The sequence below is a fragment of the Protopterus annectens genome, chromosome 1.part1, assembly GCF_019279795.1.
Source record: "Protopterus annectens isolate FY-2018-M chromosome 1.part1, PAN1.0, whole genome shotgun sequence".
NCBI classification, from domain to species: Eukaryota; Metazoa; Chordata; order Ceratodontiformes; family Protopteridae; genus Protopterus; species Protopterus annectens.
The window spans coordinates 1,028,574,910-1,028,592,284 of record NC_056726.1 but is presented as its reverse complement, the minus strand read 5'-3'; the positions used below and the strand labels follow the sequence as shown (position 1 = coordinate 1,028,592,284).

Here is a 17,375-nt window from a genome sequence, read left to right as displayed (position 1 = left end):
GACAGGGTATAACATAAATGACAGACATAGGAACATATGTTCTAAAACATAATATAACTTTGCTTGTGTCTTTTGTACCTTTCCTGAGATAATTGTTTGTTAGATTATTTCATGACCTGTCAGCAAGATACTTGATGCTTGCATATGGAAGACACTGAAGCTATTCATGATTTAAAAAGCAAAACAGAAGACTTATTCATCTAGACACACACATAATACGTGTCCTGTTTCTATTCACTGTAAAGCATGTGGATGTGTTTCATACAGAGAAGTGTCAAGGGATACATAAGTGTGACAAAGAATATTAATGAGTGACCATTTATTATTTATTTATTTATTAACATTAGTTGACCGGGAAAGTCCACTTGGTCAGAGATCCATTTTCAGTGAAGGCCTGGGGAGAAAAGCTCCTCAGGCAAAATACAAAGGAACACAATAATTAAGATACAAAGTAACAATGTTACTGATATAACAGAAAGAAAAAACATAGAATCTATACACACAGAGAATATATGACAGGTCGAAAATAAACAAGAATTTTATAATTGAATAATAATGTTAGATCATTTCCTTCTTTGATGAGATTTCCAGTCTCCTCTATAGTAAGAATACACTAATAAATGTGAAGACTGGGTTTTTGCAAAGATTTTGTCATTGTAGCATTTGTAGTATTTGATGCATTAGTATTTTATAGCAGGACTATATTGTCTGTGCTGGTATCGTGAACCTGCTATGAAAATAATCATCCAGATGACAAGAACAAAGGCCGAGAATAAGTCAGGTGATATTTTTAACTGCAAAACCAGCATCTGAAAAAGAAAAAGAGATGATTATTAGAAATAAGTGATCACTTCCTTTAGTTTATACTCATCAGGGATCAGTGTACTGCATTTTTATACATAGTTCTCATAAACACATGTATACATGACATACTAGCTGTGTATTCAACAGTTTGGTGTGGATTTATCATTTCATAAGTAAATTTAAAACAGATCTGTAGAGTGGAAAGACATTGAGAAAAAGGCATGTGAGCCTCAAACATCAAACTGACAATTCATGATTTTCAGAAAATTATGCTGAACCATTTTCAAGATCTCCCAGTACCTCCCAAGATGATACTATGGCGTGTTCCTGCTCACTTAATCCTGCTTTGTGACATTTCATTTCTTTCCCTGGGTCCCCCATGCTACAGTTTTAAAATCAGTACATGGCATTGCTATACCTCATTATCCCTGACACACCTTCCCCACCCTGTCATCTGGTAGCTGCAGTGCTCTCCGGGGCTTCTACTTACTAAATGGTCATCTAATGTTTCTGACTGGTGCTAAAATGCCACTGTCTCTTCCAGAGCTATCCAATGGTGGTGTGACAGCCAAGCTTCTGGTATGCCCAGTGGATGACCTCACTTCATAGAACATTACAATCAACATATTTTTGAAGATAACATTTTTACAGCTGTGTAGAAAGTCAAGTATGCTTAAAGCAGGATAATCCATTTAATTTGATTAAAGTTTATACAGTTTTTTGAAAATGGAAGTGATTAGAATGAATATATCTTTAAAGTGCCACACATTTTTCAGAATGGCCCTGATTTACCTCATGCCTTTTTCCTGTCACTCACAGATTTGGGATTTTCTGGTAAATCTCTGAGGATGACAATTAGCCAATAATGTAAGACATTAGAGCGTTTCTTACTCATTGCGCTTCAGGAAATGCATGTTGAATGAAAACTTGTCATTCTTCCTGCTCAAAAGTGACATCTAAAAATTGTACCTGATTTGGGGACATTGTCCTTCAGTATTTTTTATTTTGTCCCTGATAATGTAACAAAGAAGTAGAGCGGTAGGAAGATGAATGTTCTGAGTATCGACAATACAGAATAAACTTGGCACTGCTTTTAATAATCTCTTAATCTATACGTTTACGAGAAAAGTTGAGTAGACAAAAATAAAAAACAAGTGTTTAGCAAAGAGCTATTTTATTTTATATATCAAGGGTGATTGTTTATTTGATTACTATTCTCCATACTGGAATTCCCATAAGGACTAAATGTCTACACTTACATTGTAAGATGGATAACACATTTTCTGACAGGTATTCCTGAAATAGTGAAAGTATCAGGTGACACCTCAGGTTCATGGGTTCATAGGCAAGTTCTAGGCTAACTGCCCTAGTGGACTATTTTAAGCCTAGCCAATTCCCATAGTGAGAATTGAAGCCTGTACATCTTATCTGTAAGGTAAATACCTTAACCATTATGCCAACCCCCACCCACTGATTATATCACCCCGGATGGGACTCAAGCCCACACTCCCTGTCTTAGCAGGCCAAATTCTTATCCATTAGGCCACAGGGATAAAAAGGTAATAAGAAGCATTACTCAGTGCTTGGTGCTAGACTCCTGCACTGTGATTTGTGGCTAGTATGTATTGCTGTTGTAGACTGCATTGTGATTTGTGGCTAGAATGTATTGCTGTTGTAGATTACTGCATTTTGATTTCCGGCTAGTGTGCATTGCTGTTGCAGAGTCCTGAAGTGTGATTTGTGGCTAGAGTGCATTGCTGTTGTAGACTCCTGCATTGTGATTTGTGGCTAGTGTGCATTGATGTTGTAGAGTCCTGCATTGTGATTTGTGGATAGTATGTTTTGCTGCTGTAGATTCCTGCATTGTTATTTGTGGCTAGTGTGCCTTGATGTTGTAGATTCCTGCACTGTGATTTGTGGCTAGTGTGTATTGCTGTTGTAGACTCCTGCATTATGATTTGTAGCAAGCATGTTTTGCTGTTGTAGATTCCTGCATTGCCATTTGTGGCTAGTCTGTATTGCTGTTGTACACACCTGTATTGTGATTTGTGGCTAGCGTGTATTGCTGTTGTAGACTCCTGCATTGTGATTTGTGGCTAACGTGTATTGCTGTTGTAGACTCCTGCATTGTGATATGTGGCTAGTGTGTATTGCTATTTTAGACTCCTGCATTCTGATTTGTGGCTAGCATGTACTGCTGTTGTAGACTCCTGCACTGTGATTTGTGACTAGGGTGTATTGCTGTTGTAGACTCCTGCATTGTGATTTGTGGCTAGTGTGTATTGCTGTTGTAGACTCCTGCATTGTGATTTGTGGCTAGTGTGTATTGCTGTTATAGACTCCCACATTGTGATATGTGGCTAGAGTGTATTGCTGTTGCAGACACCTGCACTGTGATTTGTAGTTAGTTTGAATTGCTGTAGTTGTCTCTTGCACTATGATTTATGGCTAGCATGTACTGCTGTTGTAGAGTGCTGCATTGTGAGTTGAGGCTAGTGTCTAGTGCTGTTGTAGACTCCTGCATTGTGATTAGTGGCTAGCATGTATTGCTGTTGTAGATTCCCGCATCGTGAATTGTGGCTAGTGTGCATTGCTGTTATAGACTGCAGCACTGTGATTTGTGGCTAGTATGTATTCCTGTTGTAGACTCCTGCATTGTGATTTATGTCTAGTATTTATTGCTGTCATAGACTCCTGCATTGTGAATTGTGTCTAGCATGTATTGCTGTTGTAGACTCCTGCATTGTGATTTGTGGCTAGTGTGTATTGCTATTGTAGACTCCTGCATTGTGATTTGTTGCTAGCGTGCATTGCTGTTGTAGACTCCTACATTGTGATTTGTGGCTAGTGTGTGTTGCTGTTATAGACTCTCGCATTGTGATATGTGGCTAGTGTGTATTGTTGTTGCAGACACCTGCACTGTGATTTGTAGCTAGTGTGTATTGCTGTTGTAGACTCCTGCACTGTGATTTCAGTCTAGTATGTATTGCTGTTGTAGACTCCTGCTTTGTGATTTGTGGCTAGTATGTATTGCTGTTGTAGACTCCTGCATTGTGATTTGTGGCTAGCATGCATTGCTGTTGTGGACTCCTGCATTGTGATTTGTGGCTAACGTGTATTGCTGTTCTAGACTCCTGCATTATAATTTGTACCTAGCATGTATTGCTGTTGTAGACTCCTGCATTGTAATTTGTGGCTAGCATGTACTGCTGTCGCAGACTCCTGCACTGTGATTTGTGGATAATATGTATTCCTGGTGTAGACTGAATTGTGATTTGTGTCTAGTATTTATTGCTGTCGTAGACTCCTGCATTGTGATTTGTGGCTAGCATGCATTGCTGTTGTAGACTCCTGCATTGTGATTTGTGGCTACTGTGTATTGTTGTTATAGACTCCCGCATTGTGATATTTGGCTGGAGTGTATTGCTGTTGCAGACACCTGCACTGTGATTTGTAGCTAGCTTCTATTGCTGTAGTTGACTCCTGCACTGTGACGTGTGGCTAGCATGTACTGCTGTTGTAGACTGCTGCATTGTGACTTGAGGCTTATGTCTATTGCTGTTGTAGACTGCTGCACTGTGTTTTGTGGCTGGCATATATTGCTGTTGTAAACTCCTGCATTGTGATTTGTGGCTAGTGTGTATTGCTATTGTAGACACCTGCATTGTGTTTTGTGGCTAGCGTGTATTGCTGTTGTAGACTCCTGCATTGTGATTTGTGGCTAGCATGTATTGCTGTTATAGACTCCCGGATTGTGATATGTGGCTAACGTGTATTGCTGTTGTAGACACCGGCACTGCGATTTGTAGCTAGCATGCATTGCTGTTGTAGACTCCTGCACTGTGATTTGTGGCTAGTATGTATTGCTGTTGTAGACTCTTGCATTGTGATTTGTGGCTAGTCTGTATTGCTGTTGTAGACTCCTGCATTATGATATGTGGCTAGCATGCATTGCTGTTGTAGACTCCTGCATTGTGATTTGTGGCTGGCATGTATTGCTGTTGTAGACTTTTGCACTGTTATTTGTGGCTAGCATGTATTTCTATTGTAGGCTCCTGCATTGTGATTTGTGCCTAGTGTATATTGTTGTTGTAGACTCCTGCATTGTGATTTGTGGCTAGCATGTATTGCTGTTATGGACTCCTGCATTATGATTTGTGGCTAGTGTGTATTGCTGCTGTAAACACCTACATTCTGATTTGTGGCTAGCATGCATTGCCGTAGTAGACCCCTGCACCGTGATTTGTGGCTAGCATGTACTGCTGTTGTAGACTCCTGCATTGTGACTTGAGGCTAGTGTCTATTGCTGTTGTAGACTTTTGCTCTGTGATTTGTGGCTTGCATATATTGCTGTTGTAGACTCCTGCAGTGTGATTTGTGGCTAGCATGTATTGCTATTGTCGACTCCTGCATTCTGATTTGTGGATAGTATGTTTTGCTGTTGTAGATTCCTGCATTGTTATTTGTGGCTAGTGCACATTGCTGTTGTAGACTCTTGCACAATGATTTGTGGCTAGTATGGATTGCTGTTATAGACTGCATTGTGATTTGTGACTAGGATGTATTGCTATTGTAGACTACTGCATTGTGATATGTGGCTAGTGTGTATTGCTGTTTTAGACTCCTGCATTCTGATTTGTGGCTAGCATGTACTGCTGTTGTAGACTCCTGCACTGTGATTTGTGACTAGGGTGTATTGCTGTTGTAGACTCCTGCATTGTGATTTGTGGCTAGTGTGTATTGCTGTTGTAGACTCCTGCATTGTGATTTGTGGCTAGCATGTATTGCTATTGCACACTCCTGCACTGTGATTTGTGGCTAGAGTGTATTGCTGTTGTAGACTCCTGCATTGTGATTTGTGGCTAGTGTGTATTGCTGTTATAGACTCCCACATTGTGATATGTGGCTAGAGTGTATTGCTGTTGCAGACACCTGCACTGTGATTTGTAGTCAGTGTGAATTGCTGTAGTTGTCTCTTGCACTATGATTTATGGCTAGCATGTACTGCTGTTGTAGAGTGCTGCATTGTGAGTTGAGGCTAGTGTCTAGTGCTGTTGTAGACTCCTGCATTGTGATTTGTGGCTAGCATGTATTGCTGTTGTAGATTCCCGCATCGTGAATTGTGGCTAGTGTGCATTGCTGTTATAGACTGCAGCACTGTGATTTGTGGCTAGTATGTATTCCTGGTGTCGACTGGATTGTGATTTATGTCTAGTATTTATTGCTGTCATAGACTCCTGCATTGTGAATTGTGTCTAGCATGTATTGCTGTTGTAGACTCCTGCATTGTGATTTGTTGCTAGTGTGTATTGCTATTGTAGACTCCTGCATTGTGATTTGTTGCTAGCGTGTATTGCTGTTGTAGACTCCTACATTGTGATTTGTGGCTAGTGTGTGTTGCTGTTATAGACTCTCGCATTGTGATATGTGGCTAGTGTGTATTGTTGTTGCAGACACCTGCACTGTGATATGTAGCTAGTGTGTATTGCTGTTGTAGACTCCTGCACTGTGATTTCAGTCTAGTATGTATTGCTGTTGTAGACTCCAGCTTTGTGATTTGTGGCTAGTACGTATTGCTGTTGTAGACTCCTGCATTGTGATTTGTGGCTAGCATGCATTGCTGTTGTGGACTCCTGCATTGTGATTTGTGACTAACGTTTATTGCTGTTCTAGACTCCTGCATTATAATTTGTACCTAGCATGTATTGCTGTTGTAGACTCCTGCATTGTAATTTGTGGCTAGCATGTACTGCTGTCTCAGACTCCTGCACTGTGATTTGTGGATAATATGTATTCCTGGTGTAGACTGAATTGTGATTTGTGTCTAGTATTTATTGCTGTCATAGACTCCTGCATTGTGATTTGTGGCTAGCATGCATTGCTGTTGTAGACTCCTGCATTGTGATTTGTGGCTACTGTGTATTGTTGTTATAGACTCCCGCATTGTGATATTTGGCTGGAGTGTATTGCTGTTGCAGACACCTGCACTGTGATTTGTAGCTAGCTTCTATTGCTGTAGTTGACTCCTGCACTGTGACGTGTGGCTAGCATGTACTGCTGTTGTAGATTGCTGCATTGTGACTTGAGGCTAATGTCTATTGCTGTTGTAGACTGCTGCACTGTGTTTTGTGGCTGGCATATATTGCTGTTGTAGACTCCTGCATTGTGATTTGTGGCTAGTGTGTATTGCTATTGTAGACACCTGCATTGTGTTTTGTGGCTAGCGTGTATTGCTGTTGTAGACTCCTGCATTGTGATTTGTGGCTAGCGTGTATTGCTGTTATAGACTCCCGGATTGTGATATGTGGCTAACGTGTATTGTTGTTGTAGACACCGGCACTGTGATTTGTAGCTAGCATGTATTGCTGTTGTAGACTCCTGCACTGTGATTTGTGGCTAGTATGTATTGCTGTTGTAGACTCTTGCATTGTGATTTGTGGCTAGTCTGTATTGCTGTTGTAGACTCCTGCATTATGATATGTGGCTAGCATGCATTGCTGTTGTAGACTCCTGCATTGTGATTTGTGGCTGGCATGTATTGCTGTTGTAGACTTTTGCACTGTGATTTGTGGCTAGCATGTATTTCTATTGTAGGCTCCTGCATTGTGATTTGTGCCTAGTGTATATTGTTGTTGTAGACTCCTGCATTGTGATTTGTGGCTAGCATGTATTGCTGTTGTGGACTCCTGCATTATGATTTGTGGCTAGTGTGTATTGCTGTTGTAAACGCCTGCATTCTGATTTGTGGCTAACATGCATTGCCGTAGTAGACTCCTGCACTGTGATTTGTGGCTAGCATGTACTGCTGTTGTAGACTCCTGCATTGTGACTTGAGGCTAGTGTCTATTGTTGTTGTAGACTTTTGCTCTGTGATTTGTGGCTTGCATATATTGCTGTTGTAGACTCCTGCAGTGTGATTTGTGGCTAGCATATAATGCTATTGTCGACTCCTGCATTGTGATTTGTGGATAGTATGTTTTGCTGTTGTAGATTCCTGCATTGTGATTTGCGGCTAGTGCACGTTGCTGTTGTAGACTCTTGCACTATGATTTGTGGCTAGTATGGATTGCTGTTATAGACTGCATTGTGATTTGTGGCTAGGATGTATTGCTATTGTAGACTACTGCATTGTGATTTGTGGCTAGTGTATATTGATGTTGTTGACTCCTGCATTGTGATTTTTGGCTAGAGTATAATGTTTTTGTAGACTCCTGCATTGTGATTTTTGGTTAGCATGTATTGCTGTTGCAGACTCCCGCATTGTGATATGTGTCTAGCATATATTGCTGTTGTAGATTCTTGTATTGTGATTTGTGGCTAGTGTGTATTGCTGTTGTAGACTCCTGCTTTATGATTTGTGGCTAGCATGTTTGGCTGTTGTAGATTCCTGAAATGCCCTTTGTGGCTAGCGTGCATTGCTGTTGCAGACACCTGCAATGTGATTTGTGACAAGCGTGTATTGCTGTTGTAGACTCCTGCACTGTAATTTGTGGCTAACGTATTGCTGTTGTAGACTCCTGCATTGTGATGTGTGGCTATTGTGCATTGCTGTTGTAGACTAATGCACTGTGATTTTTGGCTAACATGTATTGCTGTTGTAGACTGCATTGTGTTTGGGGCTAGTATGTATTCCTGCTGTAGACTGATGCATTGTGATTTGTGGCTAGCGTGTATTGTTTTTGTCAACTCCTGCAATGTGATTTGTGGCTAGCATGTATTGCTATTGTCGACTCCTGCATTCTGATTTGTGGATAGTATGTTTTGCTGTTGTAGATTCCTGCATTGTTATTTGTGGCTAGTGCACATTGCTGTTGTAGACTCTTGCACTATGATTTGTGGCTAGTATGGATTGCTGTTATAGACTGCATTGTGATTTGTGACTAGGATGTATTGCTATTGTAGACTACTGCATTGTGATATGTGGCTAGTGTGTATTGCTGTTTTAGACTCCTGCATTCTGATTTGTGGCTAGCATGTACTGCTGTTGTAGACTCCTGCACTGTGATTTGTGACTAGGGTGTATTGCTGTTGTAGACTCCTGCATTGTGATTTGTGGCTAGTGTGTATTGCTGTTGTAGACTCCTGCATTGTGATTTGTGGCTAGCATGTATTGCTATTGCACACTCCTGCACTGTGATTTGTGGCTAGAGTGTATTGCTGTTGTAGACTCCAGCATTGTGATTTATGGCTATTGTGAATTACTGTTGTAGATTCCTGCATTGTGATTTGTGGCTAGCGTTTACTGCTGTTGTAGACTTCTGCATTGTGATTTGTGGCTAGTATATATTGCTGTTATAGACCCCTGCACTCTGGTTTGTGGGTAGCATGTATTGCTGTTGTAGACTCCTGCATTGTGACTTGAGGCTAGTGTCTATTGCTGTTGTAAACTTCTGCTCTGTGATTTATGGCTGGCATATATTGCTGCTGTAGACTCCTGCATTGTGATTTGTGGGTTGCATGTATTGCTGTTGTAGACTCCTGCATTGTGATTTCTGGATAGTATGTATTGCTATTGTCGACTCCTGCATTGTGATTAGTGGATAGAATGTTTGCTGTTGTAGATTCCTGCGTTGTGATTTTTGGACCAGTGCACGTTGCTGTTGTAGACTCCTGCACTGTGATTTGTGGCTAGTATGCATTGCTGTTGTAGAATCCTGCAGTATGATTTCTGGCTAGCGTGTATAGCTGTTGTAGACTACTGCATTGTGATTTGTGGCTAGTGTGTATCGGTGTTGTAGACTCCTGCATTGTGATTTTTGGCTAGTGTGTATTGATGTCGTAGACTGCTGCATTGTGATTTGTGGCTAGAGTGTAATGCTGTTGTAGACTTCTGCATTGTGGTTTTTGGTTGGCATGTATTGCTGGTGCATACTCTCACATTGTGATATGTGGCTAGCCTGTACTGCTGTTATAGACTCTTATATTGTGATTTGTGGCTAGTGTGTATTGCTGTTGCAGACTCTTGCATTATGATTTGTGGCTAGCGTGTATTGCTGTTGTAGACACCTGCAATGTGATTTGTGGCAAGCGTGTATTGCCATTGTAGACTCCTGCATTCTAATTTGTGGCTAGTATGTACTGCTACTGTTGTAGACTCATAAATTGTGATTTCTGGCTTGTGTGTATTGTTGTCGTAGACTCCTGCATTGTGATTTGTGGCTAGATTGTAATGCTGTTGTAGACTTCTGCATTGTGATTTTTGGTTAGCATGTATTGCTGTTGCATACTCCCGCATTGTGATATGTGGCTAGCATGTATTGCTGTTGTAGACTCTTGTATTTTGATTTGTGGCTAATGTGTACTGCTGTTGTAGACTCCCACATTGTGATTTGTGGCTAGCATGTATGGCAGTTGTAGTCTTACGCATTGTGATATGTGGCTAGCATTTATTGCTGTTGTAGACTCCTGTATTGTGTTTTTTGATTAGCATGTATTGTTATTGTAGACTCCTGCATTATGATTTGTGGTAGCATGTATTGCTGTTGTAGACTCCTGCATTATGATTTGCGGCTAGCGTGTATTGCTGTTCTATGCACCTGTACTGTGATTTGTGGCTAGCGTGTATTGCTGTTTTAGACTCCTGCATTGTGATTTGTGGCTATCGTGTATTGCTGTTCTAGACTCCTGCGTTGTGATTTGTGGCTAATGTGTATTGCTGTTTTAGACTCCTGCATTATGCTTTTTGGCTAGCATTATTGTTGTTGTAGAATCCTGCATTGCCATTTGTGGCTAGCGTGTATTGTTGTCTAAACACCTGCACTTTGATTTGTGGCTAGCATGTATTGCTGTTGTAGACTCCTGCATTGTCATTTATGGCTAATGTGTATCCTACATTGTCATTTATGGCTAATGTGTATTGCTGTTGTAGACTCCTGCATTGCAAGTTGTGGCGAGCATGTATTCTGTTGTAGACTCCTGATTTGTGATTTGTAGCTAGTATGTATTGCTGTTATAGGCTCCTGCATTGTGGTTTGTAGCTAGTATGTATTGCTGTTGTGGATTCCTGCATTGTGATTTGTGGCTAGCGTGCATTGCTGTTGTAGAGTCCTGTACTGTGATTTTGGCTCATGTGCATTCCTGTTGTAAACTCCTGCATTCTGATTTGTTGCTAGCATGTATTGCTGTTGTAGACTCCTGCACTGTAATTTGTGGCTAGCATGTACTGCTGTTGTAGACTCCTGCATTGTGATTTTTGGCTAACATGTACTGCTATTGTAAACTCCTGCATTGTGATTTGTGGCTTGCGTGCATTGCTGTTGTAGTCTTCTGCACTCTAATTTGTGGCTGGCATGTATTGCTTTTGTAGACTCCTGCATTGTGATTTGTGGCTGTTATGTATTGCTGTTGTTGACACCTGCATTGTGATTTGTGGCTAGTATGTATTGCTGTTGTAGATTCCTGCATTGTGATTTGTGGCTTGTGTGCATTGCTGTTGCAGACATCTGCACTGTCATTTGTGGCTAGTGTGCATTGCTGTTGTAGACTCCTGCATTGTGATTTGTGGCTAGCATATATTGCTGTTGTAGACTGCTAAATTGTGATATGTGGCTAGCATGTACTGCTGTTGTAGACTCCTGTATTGTGATTTGTGGCTAGCATGTCTTGCTGTTGTAAACTCCTACATTATGATTTGTGGCTATTGTGTATTGCTGTTGTAGATTCCTGCATTGCGATTTTTGGCTAACATGTATTGCTGTTCTGAACACCTGCACTGTGATTTGTGGCTAGAATGTACTGTGGTTGTAGACTCCTGCATTGTGTTTTGTAGTAACATGTATTGCTGTTGCAGACTCCTGCATTCTGATTTGTGGCTAGTATGTATTGCTGTTGTGGACTCCTGCACTGTGATTTGTGGCTAGTATGTATTGCCATTGTAGATTCCTGAATTATGGTTTGTGGCTAGTGTACATTGCTGTTGCAGACTCCTGCACTGTGATTTCTGGTTAGTGTGCATTGCTGTTGTAGACTCCTGCATTGTGATTTGTGGCTAGCATGTATTGCTGTTGTAGACTGCTAAATTGTGATATGTGGCTAGCATGTACTGCTGTTGTAGACTCCTGTATTGTGATTTGTGGCTAGTATGCATTGCTGTTGTAGACTCCTGCATTGTGACTTGTTGCTAGTATGTAGTGCAGTCGTAGACTCTTAGGTTCATAGGTTCATAGGTTTATACTAGGCTATCTGCCCTAAGGCATTTATAAGCCTAGCCCAAATTTTTGTGGCTTACGCCACCCCTTATATGAAAAAATACTGTGCCCATTAGTTTGTTGTGCCTCTGTCCAGCAGTGACACAGAGATGATTCCCGGGGTAAACCTACGATCTCCCATCCACAGGTCTAGATTTCTCTTGAACAGAGTCAGCGAGGTGCTCTGCCTCACATGGACTGGGATTTTATTCCACAGCATAGGGAGTCTCTGAGTGATAAATCTATCCCTCCAGCACATCCTATTTATATCCGTGCTAAGGTTTAAGTCGCTTGCTCTAGTGGTTTTGGTGGATTTGGATTTTTGAGGTGGAGCATGTCCATTAATTCCGGGTTGGACATGGCCTTGTATGTCAGGCACATGTCACCTCTGAGCAGACGGTATGCGACTGAATAGAGCTGGAGTTTCTTCAATCTGGCAGCATATGACAGATTTTGGAGTCCCTTTATCCTTTTGGTGAGGAACTTTTGGGGTCTCTCCAATTGCTGCAGATGTCGGGTGAGATACATCCCGAATGGGGCATTGTACTCGATCATTGGTCTGATAATTGAAGAGTACAGGGGAACAATGACCTCACTAGATCTGGATGTGAATCCCTTCATGATCAGGTGGGCAATGTAGAAGGTCTTTCTAACCACTTTAGCAACGTGAGTGTCAAAAGAAAGGCCACTGTCAACCTGTGTCCCCAGGTCCCTGATAACCTCTTCTGTGCTTAGTGGATTGCCACCTATATGGTAGCTTGGGGTTACCTTGTTTTTCCCGAAGGGTATGACTATACATTTTTGGCGTTTAACTTCAGGCCATGGCTCTGGCACCAGCTATCTGTTTCCGTGAGTCCCTTCTGAAGGATATCCGTGTCCGATGCACTTTCCACTTTGGCGCCCAGTTTGCAGTCGTCTGCAAACTTTGTCAGCCAAAGTCCTCCCATGTTGGCCTGTACTTCTGAGAAGTAGATGCCAAACAATAGAGGGCCAAGGACCGAGCCCTGTGGGACACCACTTGTGACTGGCTTGGAGTCTGACATAGCGCCAGCAGCTCTAACCCTGTGGGTTCTGTCCTTAAGCCAGTTTGCAACCCATCTTGTGACATATGGGTTTACATTTAAGCTGGTAAGTTTTTCTACAATACCCGAGTGGGGTATTGTGTCGAAAGCCTTTGCAAGGTCAAGGTAGGCTGTATGGACTGCCTTTCCCTCATCAATGGCCTCGGTGACTGTTTCGAAGAAGTCGACCAAGTTCAAAAGGCATGATCTTCCCTTGACAAAGCCAAACTGGGTCGGGTCCAATGTCTGCAAGTCCCCTATATCTTTGTTTATGAGCTCCATTATGATCCTCTCCATAGCTTTGCAGACTAGACTTGTTAAGTGTATGGGGCGGTAATTACCAGGGTCCGTAGAGGCGCCGCCTTTGTGGAGTGGGACCACAGTTGCCGTACGCCACTCCTTGGGCACGTATCCTGTGGTAAGGCTGAGATTAAACAGCTGCCTTATGTGCGGGTTTAATTCCTCATTTAGCTCATGTAGCACACAGCCGGGGACACCATCCGGTCCCATTGATGCTGTGTTTTTAGCTTTAGAGAGAGCAGCTTTCACCTGCGCATTTGAGATGTCCGGGAGGCTACACTTGGCTGGGATAGTTATCTCTCCTTTAGGGGAGCGGGGTGAAGTTTGCACTGAACCTGTCTGCCAGTATGTTGGCAATGTCTATGGGTTCAGTGATTTTTGTATCATTTTGGACTAATTCTGAGCATATCTGGGAGTTTCCACCCAGGTTCCTAACATAGCTGAAAAAGGCCTTATGATTGTCCTTTGAATCCATGGCAATTTTTCTCTCAAAATTGGCCTTAGTTGATTTTATGAGTGCTCGTATTTTTTTATTAATAATGATCAGGGGTGACTTCCCTTTTATGGATTTTGTTCTATCATGTAATAGCTTTCTCCTCTTATTGTAAAGTTTGTTAATGGCTGGGGTCCACCAGACTGGACATTTGCCCTTTGTGGAAAGAGTCTTGGTTTTATTTGGGATTGCCTGATCCATGCAGTCCTGGAGATGTTCATAGAAGGCATTTGTAAGGGCTTCCGCAGCTTGGGTTGTGGTTTCCACTGGCTCAGGGGCCTTGAAGGATACCACACCAATCTTGAGTAGTGTGAAGTTTTCTTTAGAGAAGTTCTTCACTATGTTCTTTTTTGTTTGGGGTGGGGGCGGGATGTGGATTTCCAGTGAGATTAGTTTATGATCAGATCTCACCAATGAGGGATATACTTCCGGTGTGGAGCATTTTGTCCCCATGTTTGTGACAATGAGATCTAGTATATTTTCTCCTCTCGTGGGAACAGTGACTAGCTGTTCCATGGCATTTGAATTTATGAACTCCAGGAACCGTTGGGCTAGAAAGTTAGGGCTTGAGTAATGTTCCCAGTCTATATTCGGGTAGTTGAAGTCACCCAATATGATGGTGTTTGGAGATACATTTATACCCTCCAGTGTCTTCAGGAAGGCTGTGTGGGGTTCCTGAGTTTGAGAGGGTGGCCTGTAACATGCTACAATTGTAGAGCAGTTTTGCCTATGGTTAGTTGCACCTGGTTGGTTTCCGAAGCTTCGTGCATTGCCACCAACCTGGAGGTGTGGGTATCCTTTATGAATATGGATACACCCCCTCCTTTTGTGGTGTGGTCCGGGTTTTGGGGCCGGAACGCATGATATGAGGTAAAACCTAATAGTGCCGGGGTGCTCTCAGGAGCTTTGAACCAGGTTTCAGTTACAGCACAGACATCAATGTTCTCCATACTGAGAAGGGCCTCGAGTGCGTGCATTTTGAGATTTAGACTTCTGGCATTGAGCAGCATTACCCTCAGTTTCTTCCCATTTTTGTTTTCTAGGGTGGTAGGTTTAGAATTTGAGCCTTGCCTAAAAAGGCACTATGGGGTGGCAAGAGCCTTAGCCAATATCCGGAATCCCAGGGTGACAGGTGCAAGCCGTCCCTTGAAGCAGCATGGCTTGTCAAGCATGTCATCCCAGGCAGACAGACACTGGATCCCCTTTGAATGACACCAGACATTAAGCCAATTGTTAAAGCTGATCATCTTGTCTCTATATTGTGGCATCATTCTTGGTGAAGGAAGGATACTGCTCAGGGTTAGGGTCATACCTGCCTGGGCTACATAATCAGAGAGCTCCTCTATGTCTCTTTTCATGTAGTCCAGGGAGGTGCGTCTCAGGTCGTTCACACCAGCATGGACAATGACTGTGTCATATTTGTACTTGCCGTGGAGTGACCTGAGTGCTTGTGTTATGTGGCGGATTCTAGTGCCCGATAGGCAGCTTACTGTGACCCTCTCCTTGTTCAGCCTGGTGAGTGGGACGTCAGTGTGTCTGACTATGGAGTCACCTATGACAAGTATGTTTGGTGTTGTATTTGGCCTTAAGGGCTGTGACTGCTTTGCACACTGCTTTTGTGGTTTATGTGTTGCTTGTGGGGTGTCTTGAGGTAGCAGTTGTTTGGGTGTCTGCTTTGGAGGCCTCTCCTGTTTAGGTAAATTTTTACTCAGAGCCTCCGAGTATGTCTTTGTGTGTTTATGTGTTTGATTCAGTGGAGTGGTAGCATTATGTGAGGCTGGTTTTGATGTGTGTGTGTAGTTGCCTTCTCCTCCTGTCTGGTCTTGACAGTCCTGAGTTGAGAGAGCTCAGCCTCCAGTTTGGCTAAATAGCTGCATCTCTCGCAAGTATTTGTGTTATGTGGGAGGAGGAGAGGGTTGTCTGTGTACATGAGGCAGTTATAACATTGCCTCAAGATTCCCAGAGTGTGATTTGTGGCTAGCATGTGTTGCTGTTGTCGTCTTCTGCACACTAATTTGTGGCTGGCATATATTGCTTTTATTGACTCCTGTATTGTGATTTGTGGCTGGCATATATCGCTTTTGTAGATTCCTTCATTGTGATTTGTGGCTAGCACGTGTTGCTGTTGTTGACTTCTGCATTGTGATTCGTGGCAAGTGTGTATTGCTGTTGTAGATTCCTGCATTGTTATTTGGGGCTAGTGTGCATTGCTGTTGTAGGCACCTGTACTGTGATTTGGGGCTAGTGTGCATTGCTGTTGTAGACTCCTGCATTGTGATGTGTGGCTAGCATGGTTAGCTGTTGTAGACTCCCGTCATTGTGATATGTGGCTATCATGTATTGCTTTTGTAGAGTCCTGTATTGTGATTTGTGGCTAATGTGTATTGCTGTTGTAGACTCTTGTATTATGATTTGTGGCTAGCGTGTATTGCTGTTTTAGATTCCTACACTGGAATTTGTGGCTAGAATGCATTGCTGTTCTAAACAACTGCACTGTGAATTGTGGCTAGCATGTATTGCTATTGTGGACTCCTGCATTGTGATTTGTGGCTAATATGTATTGCTTTTGTAGACTCCTGCATTGTGATTTGTGGCTAGTATGTATTGCTGTTGTAGACTCCTGCAGTGTGATTGATTTGTGGCTAGCGTGTATAGCTTTTGTAGACTCCTGCATTCTGATTTGTGGCTAGTATGTATTGCTGTTAAAGACTCCTACATTGTGATTCATGGCTAGCATTTATTGCTGTTGTAGACGTCTGTATTGTGATTTGTGGCTGGCATAAATTGCTGGTGTAGACTTCTGCATTGTTAATTGTGGCTAGCGTGTATTGCTGTTGGAACCATCCCTGCTTCATCACTTCCATAAACAAATACTTCCACAGACAGTCAAACTGAAGTCCTGAATCTCCATCAGTAAATAAATAAGCCTCGTTGCCTGGTACTGTGTAAAGTAATCCAAGGAGGCTAAAGTCAGAACATGTTCCTTTTTGTAAATCTATAGTTAAAGCAATACTTGTATAATCGATACCATCTGAGTCATGTAAGCAACATAATTATTAGTTCTGTACTGGAGACAGCAATAAGACTTTTTGGATGTAGAATGGAATTGTCTGTCAGGAAGGAGAGGAAATGTATATTCTCAGTATTATATTGTATGATGCATAAAGTTGGAATCATGAAATTGATTTATTGCATTGAAACTTTACATTGGATAAAACAACTGATGTGGTAACCACTGGAACTTGTTATAGAGATACTGCCGGTCCCATTGGTTAAGTATTATTGTCAATTTCCATAATTTCAGGGCAGGTAGTAAAGGGATTGGGGTCTCAATTTGTACAAGTAAAAAAAAAGCATGTATGTATTAACTTTTAGTAGTTGTGTTTCAGAAATCATTTCTGTTACATTTTTTTGGGAATAGTGCAAATCAGAAGATAGTGGGGTCTTACAGAAGTCCATTGTTCAATCAGGATTTGTGATACATATTTGTCTTTAAACTCAGGACATGTTGAAAATGTACAAATGTGCTGA

The 17,375-nt window shown here is 42.0% G+C and overlaps 1 protein-coding gene across 1 annotated transcript in view; it reads right to left on the bottom strand.

The window, feature by feature from the left end:
* Nucleotides 1–365: 365 nt before the first annotated feature.
* The window catches only part of LOC122808793, a 1,139,808-nt gene continuing 1,122,798 nt past the window's right edge, over nt 366–17,375 (bottom strand). The window contains exon 10 of the mRNA XM_044079839.1: nt 366–809. Coding sequence (XP_043935774.1) covers nt 778–809 — 32 coding nt within the window. The 3' untranslated portion in view covers nt 366–777. The remainder of the gene's footprint in view (nt 810–17,375) is intronic.